The following is a 21,643-nucleotide window of genomic DNA, read 5'->3' on the forward strand; positions in this document are numbered from 1 at the left end:
ATCTGGTGGTAACAAATCTCTTAGTTCTCAGTGATTTTTTTTCATTGATTGGTTAGTTGGGATTTCTTTGGGTATGTTCTGTGTCTTCAGTCTGAAAGTTTATGTCTTTTGCCAAATTTAGAAAATTTTTAGCCTTCATTTGTTTTAATCTTTTTTAGTCTCATTATCTTTCTTTTCTCCTTATTGGCCTCCATGATACAAATGTTAAATCTTTTGTTATGATTCCACAGGTCTGTGAGTCTCTGTTCTTTTTTCCCTCCATGATCGAGATTTGGTCTTATGAAAATTTGTATAGGAACTTTACGAAGATAAAGTTTTTATTTATACTAATACTAGTATTAGTTTTTATACTAATACTAACTAAAAAAATGTATGATATCTGTTTATTTTTCCCCAAGGAAATGAATTAGGCACTTGAAAGAGTGATTTGAAAAATAAGTCTCCCCCAAAACAAAATTGAATCATCTGACTTTTTCAGTTATTCATATCAAGAGAAAATCTAGCTTGTATGTTCATATAAATCTTTAAATGATAGGTAAATCCTCTTTGAAATTATCCATGAATGTTTCTACTACTTAATAAGATTTATCAATTTCTTACAACAGCCCTATGCAGTAGTTACTGTTGTTATTCTTATTTTATAGATGAGAACATTGAGGCTATGAGGGGTTAAATAATTTGCTCAAGGTCATGTGACTATTAAGCATTTTAGGATACTGTTTACATAGAAGTGTTTTTGAATTTTATAAGGTTAATGTCTTAACTTTGTATCTCTTCTGTCCTTCCTTGCATTTTTTTGGGCCTTTACTTAATAATTTATCTACTACAAAAATGTCTCTTCTATCCAAAAGTATTGCATCAAGTTTAACTTCTAAATCATACAAGTTTCTAACATCTCATTTCTTTTGGCAATTATTTTATTTTTTCATTTTCCATTAACGTTTTTACCCTCTGTAAGCTGGTTTATGTTTCTTCTACTCTGATGAAGCCTTCTTCTTAAAGTTGATAGTGAACTCAAGTGTCTGTGGGTTTTGTAGTTGTACCTTTTATGAGCAGTACCCACTGCTTTTTCTTCCTGTGTTCTGAGTAATGTGAAAAGGAAATGAGGTCCTTGCCTTAGTCCTTCAGGCATTTTTACCCAGACAGTTAAAACAGACATACACAGTAATTTACAAATTTGGTCTTACAAATATGATCTTACTCTGCTTCCTCTGGTTCAAGGTAGGAACCAATCTGCTGCCTGTTGAAAACCAAGACTGCCTCTACTCAGGGAGGGAGGAGGATAAGAATGAGTAAAATTGTCACAAAACTTTTCTACCATTTGAAGATGGCTTTTACTTAATTGAACATTTGCTTGATTGTTCTAAGCTTTTGATTGTTTTCTTGAGTGCCTACAAAGTTGGTGCAAGGGCAGTGGGATAGGGTGAACATGGCCTCTTTTATATTACTACATACATGCCAATGTTCTCTAGGACAGTTATAGTGCAAAAAAAATTAAGAATTCTAAATATTTAGTAAAACATACATTGGTGACTGAGGGAGACTGATTGGAAAGTGCTATTGTAGAGATATATGCATGTAGAGAAAATGAGTCTTAGGGAGCATTAGCATCTATGTGATAATGCCACACCTATTTAACAGATTTTAATTGTATTTAATATCAGAAGTTGTTAAAATTCTGTTTTCATTTTTATATCAGTGTTTAATTTTGAGAAATTCTTTATCCCTTTAGCAAAGAGATTTATAGGTATCCAAATATTTTCTTTAAATGGTACATCGTCTGTCACAAGTTTACCAGAAGTTTCTTAGTACCAAGGGTTAGCTTATTTTAAAAATATCTTCATGTTCAGAAGCTTTGGTTTTACTACTGTAGTTTAAATGAGTTTTTTTGGTAGTTTCTCAAAAAATATATCCATGTTTACAATAGTAAACACTTAGATTTTTAAATCTTAAATTAAAATGGATGCTTTTTACATGTAGGATTACTTCCTTTTCTAGTGCTTATATTCTTATAACAAATGTATTATTATTACTAATGGATCTAATCCTAAGTGATATTTACACAGGACTCTTATTTTTGTAATTCAAAACTCTCCAGAGAATTTAAGTTTGCAGCAGTGTTTGGTTGAATAATTTCTCCTGTTTCTCCTTTTGCTTAAGCTCTGTTGTTAGATAACTGTTGCTTTTTTCCCTCCTAATACTAGCACGTCTTAAGAAATATGAAATGTTCATTCTTTAGCCATTCTTGTAAAATGTTATACTTGGAATTAATTATACCTGCCTTTGTGTGTTTATATGAAAGTACTTCTCCAATGTGATTAGCATCTTTCAGAATATACTGCTATAACTGGTGTACTATTGTTGTTCAACTATGGATAGCAAAGAAATTCATTGTTTTAGTTCTTTGACATTGTCTCCTCTCATATATCCTCTCCCTTGCATTTCTTAATGGTTAAGTTATATGATGGACATGTTGTGAAAGTAGAGGATAGCTTTTGTTCATGCCTAAATTATAAAATTAAGTGAAGGAGTAGTAGGACTACATGCTATGTCTGTCATTCCTTATGAATTGTTTTTCCTCTTGGAGGAATGTTAATTTCTGTTAAGGTCCTGAGTTCTGGTATAGGAATGTGGACTCTAAGAAGTGGAGAAGTCTTATTCATTATTTTAAAGAACTTCAGAGTGTTGAATAAAAGTCAGGATTCCTTGCCCCAGTTTATGGTTGGATATACATATTTCTTGTGTAGCTTTTCCACTACATTAAAGTAGAAGCCTATGTCCCTCTCCCTCACCCTAGTGTCTTGACTCCCCTTAGCCTCTGTTGGTATATGTGTTAGATAATGCTAGAAGAATACTTTCTTGCCCATTTTATTTCTTTGATAAAATGCATATAATTTTTGCTTACAGGTGATACTGAAACGCCATATACCATCTCATATGACTGTAAAATTAGTGTATAATGATAGGTCCAAACACCTCATGACCATAGACAATTAGTGGAGGCAGCTAGTTTCCATTAACAAATACGTGATCAAATTCTGTGGTCAAGCAAAAGTCAGTTGCCCTTATGTAAAAAAAAGAAAGTCATAGATGGGATTACTGCAGTGGGCAAGTGTTTAACATCGTGACCTAAGAAGTTTTTATGACCACATCACTAAAATGTCTACTTTCTATTTATGTCATAAGTAGTGAGATTAACTTGTAGAACTTTTAAATGTCAGCTAGAGAAATAAAGGAAAAGAAAGAAATGGGACTGTTAAGGGCCAAACACTTCATGTACTTCACTCATTTAATTCTCACAAACCAATTGTGAGTTATAGGTAGTTACTCTCATCTTACAAAAGAGAAAATTGAGCTTAGAAAGGTTATGTGATTTGTCTTTCCAGTAGTAACATGCAGATATAGTATGTTTTTTGTCTTTAAGATGCTTTTGCTTTATTTTTCCATGTTTGGATTATTTGAGCCATCTGCAATTCATTTTATTATTAAGCATGACTCAAAAATCATTCTTCTCCATGGTGCAGTCCAGTTATACAAACAACATTTACCAAAGAGTAACACTTTTTGTCAGCCCCATCTTGGTTCTGACCTCACTATTGAATGGGCAGTTCTCTTGCCCTTTTACTGCAACAAGTCTTATAGCTCATGTATCGGTTAGTGCTATTTCAGTCCAGTGGCATTTGTTGAGCTCTTACTATGTATTTCAGTTAGGATGCTTCTAGTCACAAGAAATAGAAAATTCAGTGCAAATAGAGTTAATCCATAGGAGTATGTATGAAGAAAGCATGGGTAGAGTGGCTCCAGAATAGATTAATTCAGTGGTTCAACCAGCATCATCAGGGACCAGGTTCCTTCCATCTGTTGGCTTTGTCATCCTCTGCTAACTTTCTCTGAGGCTGCAAGATGGCTGGTGCTATTTAAGGTGTCACATACAGATAGGATAATTTCTCATGAAAGGAGGAACTAGGTCTTACATGTATCTTTTCAAGAGATGAGAAACTTTTCTCAGGAACCTTTTGTAGGTTTCCCCTTGTATCTCACATACCAGATTACTACGTTCCTGTGTTTAAGCCAAACACTGGCAAAAGTAATAATAGGCCTCTGGTATGTTTGTCTTAAACTAATCAGTACCACCCTACCAGAGCTGGGGAAGGTCTCTCCCTCCTTGGAAGCTCTTAGTCTCATGGCGGAAGATGGGTGGCCCCAACAAAATCAAGGTTAAATTAGGAAGGTATAAATAATTATTGGGTTAGGAAAGCTAACAGTCTCTGCTATGCTATGAGTAAAATGTGATGCTCAGTTCTGGGGTTTAGCTTACTCAAGGTGCTTAAAATCTAGCTGCAAAGGTTGAAGTAAAAAATAACTAATACAAAGAGAACTGTTAGTTTTAATAGGTAGTTTAGAGAAGGTCATACAGAAGAGGGAGTATAGTGGTAAATTAGAGAAAACATAGGATTTTGAGCCAGAATACTAGGTTTGAGTGCTAGCCAGTGTACTTTCTAGTTATAATTAGAAGAATGACTTGTGATTTTCTACTGATTTTTGAATAATGCATCTTCAGTTTAAAAATACATGCTTATTCTCAATTCTTAATTTTATTTTTAAGAGACTGAGGATCTTTAAAATCATGTTTTTATCATGGTCATGTTATATCTTTAATTACTAGACAAAGTATTTTGATTCTTACACAGCTTACTAGCTAGCTGTGTGGCATTGGACAAGTCAGTTAATATTTCTGATTATTTGCCTTGGAAAAATAAATGAAGTAGTAAAACAAGGTAGTTTTTGAGGTTCTTTTCTAACATTTAGTAGTTTTTCTAAAAACTTATTTGGAGTAAGAGTGGAGACATGTGAGTAAAATTTAGTATACATTTTTCTAACTTTTAAAAGTTTTATTTAATATTTGAAAATAATTTAACCTAACATAAATTTAGATGTTCTGAACCTTTTAAAACTGAAAGGTGTTAAAATAATAAAAATATTATTTTATTATTTTATTATTTTAAAAACTCTTAAAATAATAAAAATAGTTATTATAAAATAATAGTATAATATATTGAGGTTATCTCATATCTACTCACATTCCCTAGACCACTTCAGGGTGTCAAATTTTGCTCTAAAAATTTTCTTGTGTAGCTAATAGTATAGTAAGTAGTCCCCCCTTATCCGCAGAGGAGTATGTTCCAGGATCCCCAGTGGATGCCTGAAACTGCCGATAGTACCACAAACCCTATATATACTGTGTATTTTCCTGTACATACATATACTTTATGGCTTTTCTTTGACATGTCTGAATTGTCAGCTTCACTACTCTTGCACTTTGGGGCCATGATTAAGTAAAATAAGAGTTACTTGAACACAAGCATTAATACTGCAACAGTTGATCTGATAACCGAGATGATTACTAAGTGTCTAAAGTGTGGGTAGCATATACAGTGTGAATACGTTGGACAGAAGGCTGATTCACGTCCTAGGCAAGACAGCAGGATGATGCAAAATTTTATCATGCAACTCAGAATGGTGTACAATTTAAAACTTATGAATTGTTTATTTCTGAAATTTTCCATTTAGTATTTTTGGACTTCAGTTACCCATTGACCATGGGTAACTGAAACTGTGAATAAAGGGGAGAATAGTGTACTTGCACTTTCCTGTAGTCTGTGTAATCTTTTGGAGTGAAACTTTGTATCTAGTCTAAGAAAAATATTATTTCTTGAATAATATAATGCCTTTGCCATTGAGCATACAAATCATTGGTTTATTGTACATTTTATACCTACTTGTTCAGGTCACTCTTCAAGGCACTATGGGAAAAATGAAATAGTAACTGTGGTTTTTCCTTAAAAAATTAAAATCTAGTAAAACATTTAAAAATATATATTGATATTTAACTTACCTTTTCCTAGAAAACAGTGAATTCAGATAATTTATTGGTTGTTTTTTCAATTTAGAACAGGTCAAGCATCAGCTAAAAATCAAATTCTCATGTAAAGGTTCTTATCTCTTTTCTATATTTTATTTTATTTTATTTTTTTAGACGAGGCAACCCTTTGTTGACCTCATAGATTGCAAGGACCTTGTCAACTTACAACCCCTTATTTTTTTATTTTTTATTTTTTATGCCTACAGCACCTGGTCTTCCTAGGTGGTTTCCCATCCAAGTACTAACCAGGCCTGACCCTTCTCTTTTCTATAAAAAGAAGTTAATACTTAGATGGCTTATAGGACTCTAAGAAATGTATCTCAAAGAGAGATGGACTTCCTTTAGTTGAGGAGCTTTTTCTTCAGATCTGCACAGACTTCTGAATTTTGAAAACTCACCAGTATAGGATGGGTTTATCTCTTAAAGCAGTCAACAACATTGGGATTATTAGCTGTTTTCTCTGTGGTCCGTTTCCAACTCATGCAATGATGTATTTTAAAACCTGTTTAAATTTGACTCTACCTTTTGGTTTTTAGGGGAATATTTTAAGTATTCTTAAATAGCTGGGTGATTCACACCCATGGCTTAATACAAAGTATAAAGTCTGTATATCCTCTAGCTTAAATTTTCCTTTTATAAGCATGACTGTATAGGGTCTGCAGAAGGTACATCTTCTTTTGCTGCTTCTGTTTTTATTCTTGGGCTCTGCAGAGCAAACTTGATTTCCCCAGCTAAATAAAATGAAGATTACTTGTATTTGTGTGAATGTTCCTTCTGTTCCTGCCACGTGACAGGATATATCCTGTATAGATCCATTCTCACTTCAGCACTGATTGGTATACCTTCACATTGCCCTGCACTTGCTTAGATAATATTTAAATGTCCATTTAAAAGCAAAAGCTTATGTTTGTTCTTTACTGATAGTTGCCCTAGAAGATACTTTAAGAAAGAGAACCTTTATGAAAATCTAGTATGTTTTTATCATTAAAAATGTGTCTAACTGCAGAATTTATTTTATACTAAATTTCACACACATTTTTAGGATCTATTAGTTAGTTACCATCTTTAGTTACTAAAAATTTGTAGTCCTAATATAGGCCATTTGTTTTCAGTGAGTGTCTGCGAAATAAAATGCTGTAGTAAGAGGGAGTAAAAGTAAAATTTTATGCCCGTATGAGGGGAAAAGGGCATTAGGTGAAGTCAGTTGTGGCTAACTGGTGGTGATTCTGCTGCTCTTCTGTCTTGGAGAGTTAGAAGGTGAAAATCTATATATGAAATAAAAACAAATTTTCTCTCAGTACTCATGTAACCTTTTAGAAAGTGTTAAATACAAGATGTATGTGAGAGGGCAAATTAAATGTTAAAGGTTGTGTTTTATTCTTTACTTATTAAAAAGAAAGTATTCATAGTGTAAAAAACTAACTCTTTGTTTATTTGTTTAGGATGGATTGGATGCTTTGGTGTATGATTTGGATTTTCCTGCCTTAAGAAAAAACAAAAATATTGACAACTTTTTAAGCCGATGTAAGTAATTTTTGTGGAGGTTAATGACAGACTGTATGTAATGAAATTTTGACATAGACAAGTCAAGCCCTTTTTATCTTTCTGTCTATTTTTTGGTTATTTCATCAATAATTCCTACATAAAATGAGTAGGAAGTGACAGAAACTTTATCAGCCAGTTTAGATGTCTATCAGGAGAATCTATAAAACATTTTGCAGAAAAGAGAATGAAAAGTAAATGGTTAAAATAAATATGTTAAAACAAGCATTTACATATATTCACATTGAATTTCAATAATGTTATAGTTGTCTTTTTCTTTTATAAGTGAATTAGCTATATTTTAATATCTGTGGGAAAGAATAGATTACATATAAAAAGTCCTAATTTCTTCAGGAAAGCTGGCTTATATTTAAGTTTTACAGACATTCTTTTCTAAAAATTCTGTTTTGGATTTTGATATTAAATATTATCATTTAAAAATTTGATTAAAGAACTTATTAAAACAGTTTTAAACTTTTAATCTTAAAGACTTGATAATAAAGTTTAGATAATAAACCCATTCCATTTCTTTATTTCAGTTCCTAAACCTAATATTGATATTTAGGTTGGGTTGGTTTTAGTGTTGTCTTTCAATTTTGGTTACATATGTTTTGTTAGAAAAGTTTTATTTTTCTGAATATTCGAATGTTTTCACTTACCAATTTTATGTTTTTATAATTTTCCATTTTTCATAAAATATTTATTCAGCCTTAATTTAATTTTGAAATAGGATGCCAGATCTGAATTAGGAACTTTTTAAGTATAAAATTTTCTTAATTTCTCTCATCTTACTGAAATTGCCCAAAATTTTATTATCGTTTACATTTGCTTACCTCTCTACTTAACAGTATAGCAAAAGAACTAAAAAGATGGAGAAACATCACTAGTTATTTGATGGGAGGCAAAGGATAAGTCTCATTAGTACAAAGAGGAGTATGTAATCTTGTAAAGTTAGGGTAGCAAGAATTGGAACACATGCTTTCTTAATCTGTTACTCCTTTTGCTATGCAGTGTTGCTGTTTTCATAATATTAAGTATGTCTTTATATTACATTTTATAAATAGAAACATCAATAGCCACAATAGAAATTACTAAAATAAAATGAAAATATAAAGATGGACTATTTTAGCTGATAAACCTGTGTAGTTTAGTTTAGTTTATAAATTGGAGAAAAGTACAGAAAATAATATAACAAAATTTTAACAAATCATGTCTAGCATAAGGTAAAAACTGTGACCAAGGAGGGTTTATACCAGAATTGCAAAGTTAGTTTAAGGGTCAAAAGTCAATTAGCATAATTTACATTATCAACATACTAATTAGAAAAGAAAATCTATATTATCTCAGTAGATGCAGAAAAAGCATTTGATAAAATACAGTATTCATTCTTGATTTAAAAATACCTCTGCAAACGAGGAATTGAGGGAAACTCCCTTACCCTGATTAAGAGAATCTATAAAACACCCTGCAGTTCAGATTGTATTTAATTGTGTGTGACTAAATGCTTTTCCTTTAAGATTGGGAAAAGGCAATCATCTCATCACTTTCATACAACATTGTCCTGAAAGTTTTAGTGCAATTAGATAAAGAAAAATCATATAGATTAAAAAGGAAGAAGTGAAATTTTATTTATTTATATGCCATGTTTTTTTATATAGAAAATCCTCAAGATTTTCTGCAAAATATTGCAGAAATTTTTACATAGAAATCTTGCAAGATTTTCTGCAAAAATAGTTCAAGAACTAACATAGTTGCAGGTTAGAAGGTTAATATACAAAAAAACAATTGTATTTCTATAAATTAGCAAGGAGCAATTCGAAATTGACATTATAACAAATATAGCACCATTTATAATAGAAGATAAAACATGACAAATTTAGGAATAAATTTGACAAAATATGTTTAAGTTTTATACTGAAAACTATATACTATCACTGAGATAAATTCAAGAAGACCTAAAAAAAGAAGGATATTCAGTGTTCATCAGTTGGACAATTCAATATTAAAATGTTAGGAGTCCTCAAAACCTAAGTGGGCTTTTTTTTTTTTTATAAGATGACCAGCAATTCTAAATTCATGTGGAAATTTGAAGGATTTGGGATAGCCAAATAATTTTGGAAAGAAAGAACAAAGTTAGAGGACTAACATTACTGGATTTCAAGATCAAGACTGTATAATATTAATGAAAAACTAAACTCATAGATAAATGGAACAGAATAGAGAGTCCAGAAATAGACCAGTATACAGCCAATTGATTTTCAACAAAAGTAACAAAGTAATTGAATATTCAGCCTTACTTCACACCATATACAAAAACTTAACTCAAAATGGATCATAAACTTAAATGTAAGAGCTAAAACCAATACCGCTAAAAGAAAACATAGAAAACAATTGTGACTTTGGATAGGCAAGAGTTTCTTAGGTGGGACACAAATAGCACAGACCATTGTTTTGGAAAAAAAAAAACGGTTAGAATTCATCAAAATTCAAAACCTTTTCTCTTTAGGAGACATTGCTAAGAAAAATGAAAAGGTGAGCCATAGGCTGGGAGAAAATAGTTACAAAACATATGAAAGGGAAAGAATAGTCTTTTTAACAAATAGTACTCAGACAATTGGATATCCACATGCAAAAAAATGAAGTTAGACTCCTCACACCACATACAAAATTAATTCAGCAAGTAAGATCTAAAACTTTAAAACTCTTAGAAGAAAACAGGCATAAATCTTTATGACCTTGGTTAAGCAGTTGTTTCTTCAAAATAATACCTAAAGTACAATTAGCAAAAGAAAGATAAATTGGACATCATCAAAATGAAAAACTTTTGTGCTTCAAAGGACGCTATCAAGAAAGTGAAAAGACAACCCACAGAATAGGAGAAAATATTAGCATATAATACACCTGATAAAGGATTAGTGTCTGGAATATATAAAGACATGTAACTCAACAATACAGAGACAACTCAATTTAAAAATGGGGAAAGGATTTGATAGACATTTCTCCAAAGAAGGTACACAAGTGGCAAGTGAGGACATGAAAAGCTGCTCAACATGATTAGTTATTAGGAAGTTGCAAATTGTGGCCACTATGAGATACCAGTACACATTATTAGAGTAACTAAAAATTTAAAAATTGACAAAATGAAGTACATATATGTGAACATGTGGAGCAGCTGAACTCTGACACATTTCTGGTTGGTTTGTAAAATAGTGAGGGATTTTGGAAAACAGTTTGCATATTTCTTATGAAGTTATGCATGCATTTACCATGACTCAGGAATCCTGCTCCTATGTATTTAGCTAAGAAAAGTGAAAGTATGTGTCCACACAGAGACCTGTATGAGAATGTTTAAGGCATTTTATGTATGATTGCTAAAACTGGAAGCAACCCAAATGTCCATCAGCTTGTAAATAGATAAACAAAATGGATAAACGTAATGGAATACACAACAGTGAAAAGGAGTAACTGATATGTACAACAACATTGATAAATCTCAAAAGCATTGTGGTAAGTGAAAAAAAGCCAGACAAAAAGAGTACATACTGTATGTTTCTCTTTATGTGATACAACATTTCCTTCAACTACTGAAGTTGCTTTTATGAACTATTTCAGAGTAATAGATTTTCGTTGGATAGAATTTTACATATTGCTGAGATTAATTTATGAAGATATAGCTTTCATTAGTGAGTACATCAGAATTATTTTATTAAAGGTAAATGTTTTGAATTGCTTTTTGCTGACAGGTATCAGATGTAGTGATCTAAGACTACACCTCGAATATAGGATAAAATCTTTCTTTTTAGTATGTACTGTCTCACTAAAGTATATAGCAGCTTTAAATTATAGCAGCTTGAAATATTTTAAACTTCAGGCCTAAGTATCTTACAAGCTATTTTTTTTTATCTCTTTGGGTTGGCGACTGAAAGGGAAAAGAGAGTCAGTCTCTGACCATTTGACTGAATATTTAGTTAAATATAAAGATTTGCTTTTCTGGACTCTGCTGTATGATACCTAAACAGTGAGGACTACAAAGGAAATGTTTATCAGCCTCACATAACTGATAAAAATTTTAAGGTGAATTTTAGATAGGGGTTAGAGATAAAATGAAGCTATCTTGATAGGAGGTACTCACATTTTTGAAGAAACATGTTGGGTGGGAGTCATTGGGAGGGATGGAGAATTTGGGAACAGTGATTATGATTATATGTTTGAACCATTTTGAATGTCACTGAGACTTTGGAGTAAAAGATTCATAATTATGTTAGTAGAAGTCTTTTTTAATGTTTCATGAAAATTATAATTCATGCAAATTATATTCAGACAGGAACAGATCCTCATACATGCTATCACAGGATACATCTCCTAAAGCACTTAAGAAACCTAAATGGTAATGGTGACCATTATGTAAAGTAAGACTATATTAAGCATGGGAGTTTCCACAATAAACTGTGCCAGTCAAATTTTGAAGTACAATGTCTGGTTTGCCTGGAGTATAGACAACATTTTTTGTTTGGTGTAGAGAGGGAAATAATTTAACACAATAATTTGTTTGATAGTTGTACTTCCTTTATCCTTTTCTTTCCTTCTTGCTTCTCCTAATGTGCAAAGTATTTTTTTAAGAAGTAAAGAAAAAATATATCTTAGGTCAGTCATTAATAAGACAAGTAGAGATATGCTAAGTGTAATTTTATACACTAAGTCAATTTATTGTCTGTGATTTATATAGCCTTGTTTGAAATATAAGTAGTGCTTTGTTATGAAGAACCTAGGATGAACTTTATAAATCATTAAAAAATAATGATTCCTTTTCATAGCTAGGATGGTAGAATGAAAAGGATTGTGGGCCATAAACTTAATGTGTAATTATTTTACCTCTTTGCTTTTATATAAATAAAATGATATGATTACTAAAGAAAGAAAACATCAACACATTTTACTCTGTATAAACATGTACCCTTTCTAAAACAAGATAGAAATAACAGTGTATTCCCATTGCATAGGCAATTTTTATTTTAACACAGCCTCAATTCTTTTCCCTCTAAGAGCTGAAATTATTCTAAGAGTGGCAGTGGGTTACAAAGATATGTAACTTCATAATTGGATTTTGTTTATTTTTATTATTTTTTATTTTATTTTTCAATTAGAGTTGATGTTCAGTATTATTTTATATTAGCTTTAGGCGTACAGCATAGCAGTTAGACATTTTTATAATTTATGACATGATCCCCTAGATTAGTACCCACCTATACATAGTTATTACAGTATTATTGACTGTATTCCCTATGCTGTTCTTCACATCCCCATGACTGTTTTGTAACTACCAATTTGTACTCCTTAATTCCTTCACCTTTTTAACCCAGCCCTGCAAACCCCCTCCCATCTGGCAATCATCAGATTGTTCTCTGTATCTGTGAGTCTCTTTCTGTTTTGTTTGATTGTATTAAAAAAATAATTTCAAATAAATTAGTATTTATTATTAGTATTTACAGAAATAAATGTTCATTAAACTAATTTTACCATAGTCTAATAGAAGGTAATGGAGGAGGGAAGAGCACTGTATGAAGAAAATCCATGAACCTGAGAGTAAAAATGTGCCAGAGAGCATTTGTTTGTCTAAAAAAGATAAACCCAGAAATCATATTTTATGGTAGCATACTATATATAGCTATATTAATATAAATTACAAAAGTGGCATAATAGCTATGGTAGTGGTAGCGTAGCAGCTATCTACTTATAAAAGCATGTAGAACAATTGATAAAATCTTTATATGCTTTGCCAATAATGTAATTATTCAGCAAGTAATGAAAGTAATTGCTATTCTGAGTTTTTGATCAAAAAGGCTGAATTGGTTAGCATTTGGGAGGTGACAGACTTTGAGAGAAAGCATTCAATTCACTTTAGATCAGTGGCACTGTTGACATTTTGGGTCAGATAACTGTTGAAGAGGCTGTTCTTTGAACTATAGGATGTTTAGCAGCATCCCTGGCCTCTACCTTCTAGATGCCAGTAACATACTCTCTAGCTTACCCCCAGTTGTGACAATCAAAAATGTCTCAAGACTTAGCCAAATGTACCCTGGGGGTCAAAAATGCCCTCAATTGGGAACCATTGCCTAAAACTCTATGTTACTGAAGGAAAGAAATACTGGGCACAATCAGGCATGTGCTCCAAGCCTAGGAAATTTAATCAAATTTACTGAAAAGATAAATCTTAAAAATAGTGATTCCAAGTGAAGGATGGTATTTCAAAAAGAGTAAATATAAGAAGATTGCACTCAAAGAAACCAGGGTTATTCCACAGGGAGTTCTTAGCTCAGGGGAAAGGGTATGAATGAACATGTTAAGTATGAGTACATATCTAGAGATAAATGCAAAAGAGTAGCATAAATGTATAACAGTTGTGTTAGGCCTAAGGCCCGTGATGAGCCAAGACTTGTGAAAAGTTAAGGCAACAAAAGTAATTTCTTTCCTCTAAGCCTTCTCATTTTAGAGTTATGGGTTTAAGATATGAGAAAATGATAAATTCACTACATGGAACCACTTATTCTTAAATGATTTTTTGAATGTCCAGTCACCAAAGACATAAGGAATATAATACTGTTTTTCTTAAAAACTATAGCACTTACCATCTCGTGGAGGGAACTACAGAAACAAATAGTATATACCTTTATAGTAGTGGAAGTTTGTAGAGAAGTAATGATGTATAGATGTGAGGGAGTAAAGAAAGGCTTTGGAAAGTAACATTTGAATAAAGTCTTAGAAGATAGGCTAGATTTCTCAATTGAGGAAGAACAATTTAGGCAGAGGGGGAACAGCATTCATTAAGTTATAGTTATTTGAAAGTATGATATCTTTGAGGAACGATAAGTTTGGTATAAACAGAACTTGGTTTTTGATGAGCCAGCAGGGGTAAGGAGAACAGATGGCAAAAGAAGAGACTGAAATGGTAGGTTGAGCCTTTGGGTTAATGGATTGCATAAAAAAGGATTACATTGTGTTTTGTTTTTGTTTTCATTATTCTCAAGAGTTTAAAAAATGTAGGTAAAGGAATTGAAGTTCAGGGAAAGAAGAAATTTGAGCACTTTAAATTAGTTTACACCCCCAGATCTAGGGAAATTACACCCTAGAATATTGAATTAACATGCTGATGTGATTGAGGATCTTTAGAAAAACTTTAGAGAATAGTGGAACTGCTAGAAAATTAAAGATAAGAAAATTAAAAAAGACTGATAAATGTAGATTTCTGATCAGTGACAGTCTTCAGGCAGGTTTGAACTTTACTACTGCAATTACCCTTGTTCAAGAGTCGTCATCTCCACTTGAATGATCACAGTAAATCTTCCGTCTAGTCTCAGTGCATCTACTTTTGCCCATGTGCAGTTAGTTATCCACATTTAGGCCAGAGATTCTTTTTTAATTGCATATTTCATTAAGTCAGATCTCACTCCCGGCCTTTCAAAGGATTTTCTTAATCTGGTGCTGTATGACCTTTCAAATTACGTTATTATCTGTACTACTCTCCTTTTTGTTTCCTTATACCTCAGTCACATAGCTTACATTTATTTCCTGGAAAGTACCTTGATACCTTCTCCACAAGACTTTTTAGATGTTGTTTTCTTTACAGAATTTCCTCCAACCCCATCCAACCCCTTGAACTCAGTCAGATTTACTGCTGCTGGGTGTGTACTTTCATGGCATCTTGTGCACTTATCACAGTTAGATTATGTGTTTTTTGATATGGTTATTTGATTGGTACCCATTCTTCTTCTCCTTCCCTCATCATTAGATTGTAAGCGTCATTTGAGCAGGACATTTGTATTTTTATTCCCAAACCTGACTGAATATTAAGTACTCATTAAATATTCGTTAATTGTATTTGAGGTTAAATGCTGACTTGTTAGAGATGATCTATAAAGTATTCTTTTCTTGGCAGAGTTCAGACACAATCATTGGTTTTTAAAATTACTTTTGATTGCCACATAGTTCAAATGTATTGATGATAATATAACAGATATCTCTGTACCCATCATCACAATTAAACTAATTAAAGTGGTTAGTTACCATATTAAAGGGCGTATTGCATGTATCATTGTAAAAGGGTTGTAACTACATTTTTTGTCAATTTTTCTAAGTAATTATGTTTGGTAGCCAGCCATATAATATTTCGATGTTCCATAAAATGAAATTTAACTTCTTCTCTGATTACTTTCTTATCTTCCTTCCAAAAATAAGATTTCATGGATTACACACATTTAATTAGATATTAATTTATATGTAAACAGGTAGTAATTATCATTAGAAAATTTATTCCTCTTTTCTCCCATCTCAAGGTGTTAATATATCATTATTCTGGCATGCTTCAAAACATAAAATACTTTTTCATAATGTTTAAATTTGTGAAATCATGATACTTTTCTGCTTATTAAATTATTATTACGATAGTTGAATGTTAGTGTTATTTTTAAATTAGCTATTCATTAGCTGGTAGTTAAAATCAGTAACAATTATTTTTTATTAATACAATGGAGGAGTAAATTATTTTCAGTTTAAAATGTTCTGCTGATGTCAGTGAATCTGTTGTTCATCCAAGGAAGTAAAAACAATTTCAATATGTTTGCCTTAGCTCCTCGTGGAATTGCACAAAAGGTACATATTACTCAGTAGAAAAGGGGAAACTTTTCTCATTTTAAGTTAATGTGTAAAAATATTTAAACAAAACAGCAAAAGTTTTTATGAGTCTTCATTTTAATGTTTGCAGCTAGTTTCTTCTCAAGATGTCTCATTACATTTATAAAGTCATTACTGTAATTTTGAAGATGAGTACCACATTATCTGTATGAAAATTAAACATGGTTTTATCTACTTTGAATATAAATTTAGATGTAGTTATAAGTCTACAGTTTGAGGGATTTTAAGGAGCAAAAATTCAGAAAACAGCAAAATTTATATATTGTCTTTCATACACTGTTTACTTTTACATTTGAAAGGGTTAAGTTTCTTGAGAGAAGGAAAGTATAAATAGATTATATTGATCATATATTGTGATTAGTATAAAATTCCATTTTCAAGCTTCTCAACAGATTAAAAAAATGTAATATTACCATTTGGTAGTGGCATTAAAAACTTCCTTCACAACTAAATATTAAGGTACATGTAAGAATGTATTAATATGGGACATATCCAGTCAGAGGCATTAAAATGTAAGGTTTTAGTATGTTTGATTTTTTTGCTTATTAAGTATATAAATGACTTGCATAGTTTGGTAACTCTAGCACTTCAATAGTGAATGTATTTCCATTTGAGGGGGCAGGGGCAGAATTGTAGTCATATTTTGGGATTATTTTTTCAAATGATACTGAAGTATAAGAAAAAGAGTACTTTATTGAAGGACATAAGACTGATAGATCATCAGGGAGAGTCTAGAAGCATACTTTTTTATTAAATGAATATTTAGCATAAGCTTAATATAGCACTTAAGTCATTGGAGAAAGATAGATTATTCAGTAATTTGTATTGAGACACTTGGATATTGATGGGAGGAGAAAATTAAATTGAGTCTCCACAATATATACAAATGTAAAGATATAAAGTCCTAGATGAAATTATAGGTGTTATGTTTATAGTCTTCAAGTAAGGAATGCCTTTTTTTTTCCAAAGAGGATACCAGGGCTAGAAACTGTAAAGGAAATATTGACAAACTTTGGTGCATCAAAACTGTGTATAAAGAAAAATGTAAAGAACACTGACAAACTGGAAAAGATTACAACATACTTGATAGAATTATATTCCTAATATATGAAGAGATTCTTCCAATCAATGACAATAAAAAACAGACAAAGTAACAATGTATAGTTTAATGGAGAAAAAACACCAATGACCAGTGAGCAGGTGCCAGTCAAACAAATGCATTAATATTTCAAGAAATATGGGTTGAAAAAAGAAAAAGATTCCATCCCCATCTCCACCTCAATCTAATGAGAAAGATAAAAAAGAATATTTAGGATAGTTTAGTATTGAGAGTGAAAATTAGTGCAGTCATTTTAGAGAGCAGTTAGTACATTTTAAAACTAATAATATTCATGAGCATAATGTATCCTATAAATACTTAAAGAAATATATCCTGCAAAAACAGCTCTGCAAATATACAGGAATGTTTGTCATAGCAAATATATGTTGTCAGAGCAAAAAGTTAGAACAATCTAAATATAAATCAGTAGAATCTGTCAGCTAACCAGTGCTTTCAGTGAAAAGCAATTCACAAAATATCTTTGTACATCAATAAGTATGTATAGATAACACATTTTAAAAAATACATATATCCCATTGAATGAATATACATCATAATTTTAAAAGGTGTTTTTATAATAGTGGATATTTAGGTTCCTTCTAGTTTTTCACTATTATAAATAAGGCTGTGCTGAACATTCTTATACATACAATTCGATATACTTGCTTTTTTCCTTAGTTTGGAGTGAATTCCAGGAAATGCTGAGTCAAGAGTTGTATCCAGTTTACATTTTTATATATATTGTCAAAATGCAGTTTTATACCACAACAAGATATTTTAAATTTTAAATTGGAGCCATAAAATTGAATATATTATTCAGTATGACCAAGGATGTTAGAAAATGTTGTTTAAAGTTATTAAAAATAAACTATCACTGAATCAGATAGATTTTTCTTTTACAAGTATAACTATTATTATGATTAATACCATTAGCAGACAGGTAAAGACAGTCAAACAAACTGGATTCTGAGTTTGATAACCAATCCATAGATAAACAGGCCTTGTCAGTGTCATGGGATAACTGTCTACCTCTGATGCCAGCAGCTTCTCATTCTAGAAGAATCTCTAATGTCCATTGTTGAGTGTCACAGATAAAGGTAGATGTCCATTCGCAGTTAGGTGCCTGGTAAGGCCCTTCCAACAAGATTGGAGAATGCCTTTTATTTTATGTCCTTTCCCAAAACAAAACAAAACAAAACAAAAAATCTTTAGGTAGCAGTCAGTGATCTTTAAAGTCTCTGTCTCCTGGGAGCTCCCTGTGAGAGGAAGCGGTTAGCAGCTTGGCATTTTCTTAAAGTGACTCTGTCAGATCTTGACAAGAATATAAGATGTGTTAATAATGTCAGCTCATAAGTTCATTTATCTAAATCCAGCTTAAATGCACTGTGATACATGGAGGAATGCAAAAACCAAAAAATGAGGAGCCAGGGATCAGGGAAGAACCAACAGGCCGTCTCGAGTTTCCCATAGCCCTGACTGTTCATTTACTTTACAACCATTTTTTATGCATACAATATATCCTAGAAGTTTTCCTCACTTACCATGCTGCTCATGCAGTTTCAAATCTTTTGAGATACTCTAGGAGTCCTTCTGAAATACTGCAAAGTTATTTCTACATGGACAGAAAAGTTACAGAAATAGTAGAGATTATCGTATGCCCTTCACCCAGCTTTCCCTAATGTTAATGTCTTATATAACCATGGTACATTGACAAGACTAAGAAATTTAAATTTGTATATTACTAGTAACTAACTACATACTTTACTCAGATATCATTTTTTCCATTAATCTTCCCCTTTTTTTTTGGTTACAGAATGCAGTCTAGAATACCACATTGTATTTAGTTGTCATTTCTCCTTAGTCACCTCCAATCTATTAGAGTTTTTTAGTCTTTCCTCGTTTTTTTACGATCTTGACAGTTTTGAAGATTACTGATCAGATATTTTATAGAACATCCCTTAATTTGGTTTTGTCTGATGTTTTCTAATAATTAGACAGGGGTTATGGGTTTTGGAAATGAGTACCATAGAGATGAAGTACGCTTCTCATCACATTCTATCTGGGCTATGTGATATTACCATGATTTATTAATGGTCTGCCAGGCTTTTCTCCCAGTAAGTTACTGTTTTTTATTCCTTACCCTATTCTTTGGAATCTGGTCCCTAGTATAGCCCACACTCAAGGGAATGGAGATCAATAAACTCCACCTCTAGACTCAAAACACTGCACATTGTCTTTCACAGAGCAAAAGTTTTTTATTTTGATAAAGTCTAATTTATCAGTTATTTCCATTGTGGATTGTGCTTTTGATATTGTATGTAAAATTCATTGCCAAACCCAAGATTGATTTTTTTAAATAGCTTTATTGAGTTTTATTTGACATACTATAAAATTCACTTATTTAAAGTATACGGCTCATTGTTTTATGTGTGTTTAGTTGTGCAGCCATTACCACAGTCACTTTTAGAACATCTCATCACCTCAGAAAGAAGACCCATACCCATTAGCAGTCATTCCTCATTTCTCCTCAAGCTTCTCAGCCCTAGGCAATGACTAATTTATTTTGTCTGTACAGATTTGCCAGTATGGACATTTCCTATAGATGTAATCATACAATAAGTGGTCTTTTGTGACTGGCTTTTTGTACTTAGCATGCATGATGTGTTCAAGGCTCATCCATATTGTAGCACATATTTCATTCTTTTTAATTGCAAAGTATTCTATTGCGTGGGTATACCAACATTTTGTTTACCATTCATCAGTCGACAGACGTTTGTATTGTTTCTATTTTTTGGCTGTTATGAATAATGCTGCTATGCACATTTTTATACAAGGTTTTGTGTGGACATACATTTTTATTTCTCTTAGGTAGATACCTAGAAGTAGAATTGCTGGGTCATATGGAAATGCTATGTTTAGCATTTTGAGAAACCTAAGATTTTTAAATATATATTTTTATTATTTTGGAGTAAATGTATGATTGCTTATTTGTTCCTGAATGGATAAGAGCTGCATGTAATTATCTCCATTTGTAAATAATATCATTACATGTTTTTAATGTTTTAATAGGTATCATCGAGCATATACATACATCAGAGACATATCTGTGAATGAAGTGTGGTCTTTATCATTAAGGAAATGGGAATTACAGTATAGTAGAAGAAACATATAAACAATTCCTGTCCAGATCGATAGATGAAATAATAGGGAAATAGTGATGTCCCAGAGGAGGGATTAATCCCATCTGCTTGAGAGGATCAGGAATGGCTGAGGAAGAGATACAGGATTAGATCTTGTTTGATAGTAACTTGGTCAAAGAAAGTGGGGAAGTCATTTTAGAGTGGTGATCAACATCTGCAAAGGCATGGAGATGTGAAGCAGTATGGCCATATAGGCAATTGCAACTAACTGGGCTTTGCTAGAGCATTGTTTGGGGGAGAATATCTAGATAAAAGACAGGAGAAATCAGACAGTAATAAGATCTAACATAACAAGATTTATGTTATGTTGAGAAGTTCAGATTTTTATTTATTTATTTATTTATTTATTTGGGCTAATCTGTTTCTCAAACTGTGTGTGTGTGCGTGCTTGCGCGCATGTGTGCACACACTGGCAAAACATGACATATCTTCCTGGACCTTGAATTTTATTTGACAGTTTGGGCGTAAAATAATTTTTACATTAAAACATTCAAATAAATAAAATATTCAGATTTTTATGAAGTGGAATACCACATTGTAAGTTTTCCAGATAAATTTTAGATAATTGTAGAGCTTGTTAGGGCTGCTTTGACTACTCTATAGGTTTCTTTAAGGAAGGTTTAGCAGTATTTTGTTCAAAAGGTATATTGTGCATAGCTTTTATTACCCTATTTTATCTATTCTGACATTTTAAACTTTTTTGGAAAATTGGGATATGTCTTAAAGGCTATAGTGATATCTGAAATGATGGTGTATTTTATAATATAGGATCTTAGGCTAGGCAAGATATATCTTTTTCTCATTAGAAAGCAACAGAATAATTATACAAAACTTGAAACATATAGAAAATGTGAGGAATAAAATAATCCTACCACACTCAGAAATATTTGACTGCAGTTATTATTTTGGTATATTTTTTTCTGGCCTTTTTTCTATCTATATACCAATATATATTTTTTATTTTTAAAAAATTGAGTTTGTAAACCACATGTAGTCTCTTCTGTTTGCTCAGCATTGCCTGCTGGATGTCATTCTATGCAATTATTCAACAAAATTTTAAATGTTGCCTAATATTTTATTACGTGTATATGAAATTGCTTAATTTTTATAAGTTGAAAAGCATTTTATTGTAGAAATCTTGATTCTATGTCATATCTAATTTCTTTAGGATAAATTTCTAGAAGTAGAATT

The 21,643-nt window shown here is 31.7% G+C and overlaps 1 protein-coding gene across 2 annotated transcripts in view; it reads left to right on the forward strand.

The window, feature by feature from the left end:
* The window catches only part of ROCK1 (Rho associated coiled-coil containing protein kinase 1), a 128,354-nt gene that overhangs the window by 28,371 nt on the left and 78,340 nt on the right, over positions 1-21,643 (forward strand). For both annotated transcript variants that reach the window (XM_006920039.3, XM_015595720.2), the window contains exon 2: positions 7,366-7,447. In XM_006920039.3, the coding sequence (XP_006920101.1) occupies positions 7,366-7,447 (82 nt within the window). The remainder of the gene's footprint in view (positions 1-7,365; positions 7,448-21,643) is intronic.

Source organism: Pteropus alecto, unplaced genomic scaffold (assembly GCF_000325575.1).
Source record: "Pteropus alecto unplaced genomic scaffold, ASM32557v1 scaffold146, whole genome shotgun sequence".
NCBI classification, from domain to species: Eukaryota; Metazoa; Chordata; class Mammalia; order Chiroptera; family Pteropodidae; genus Pteropus; species Pteropus alecto.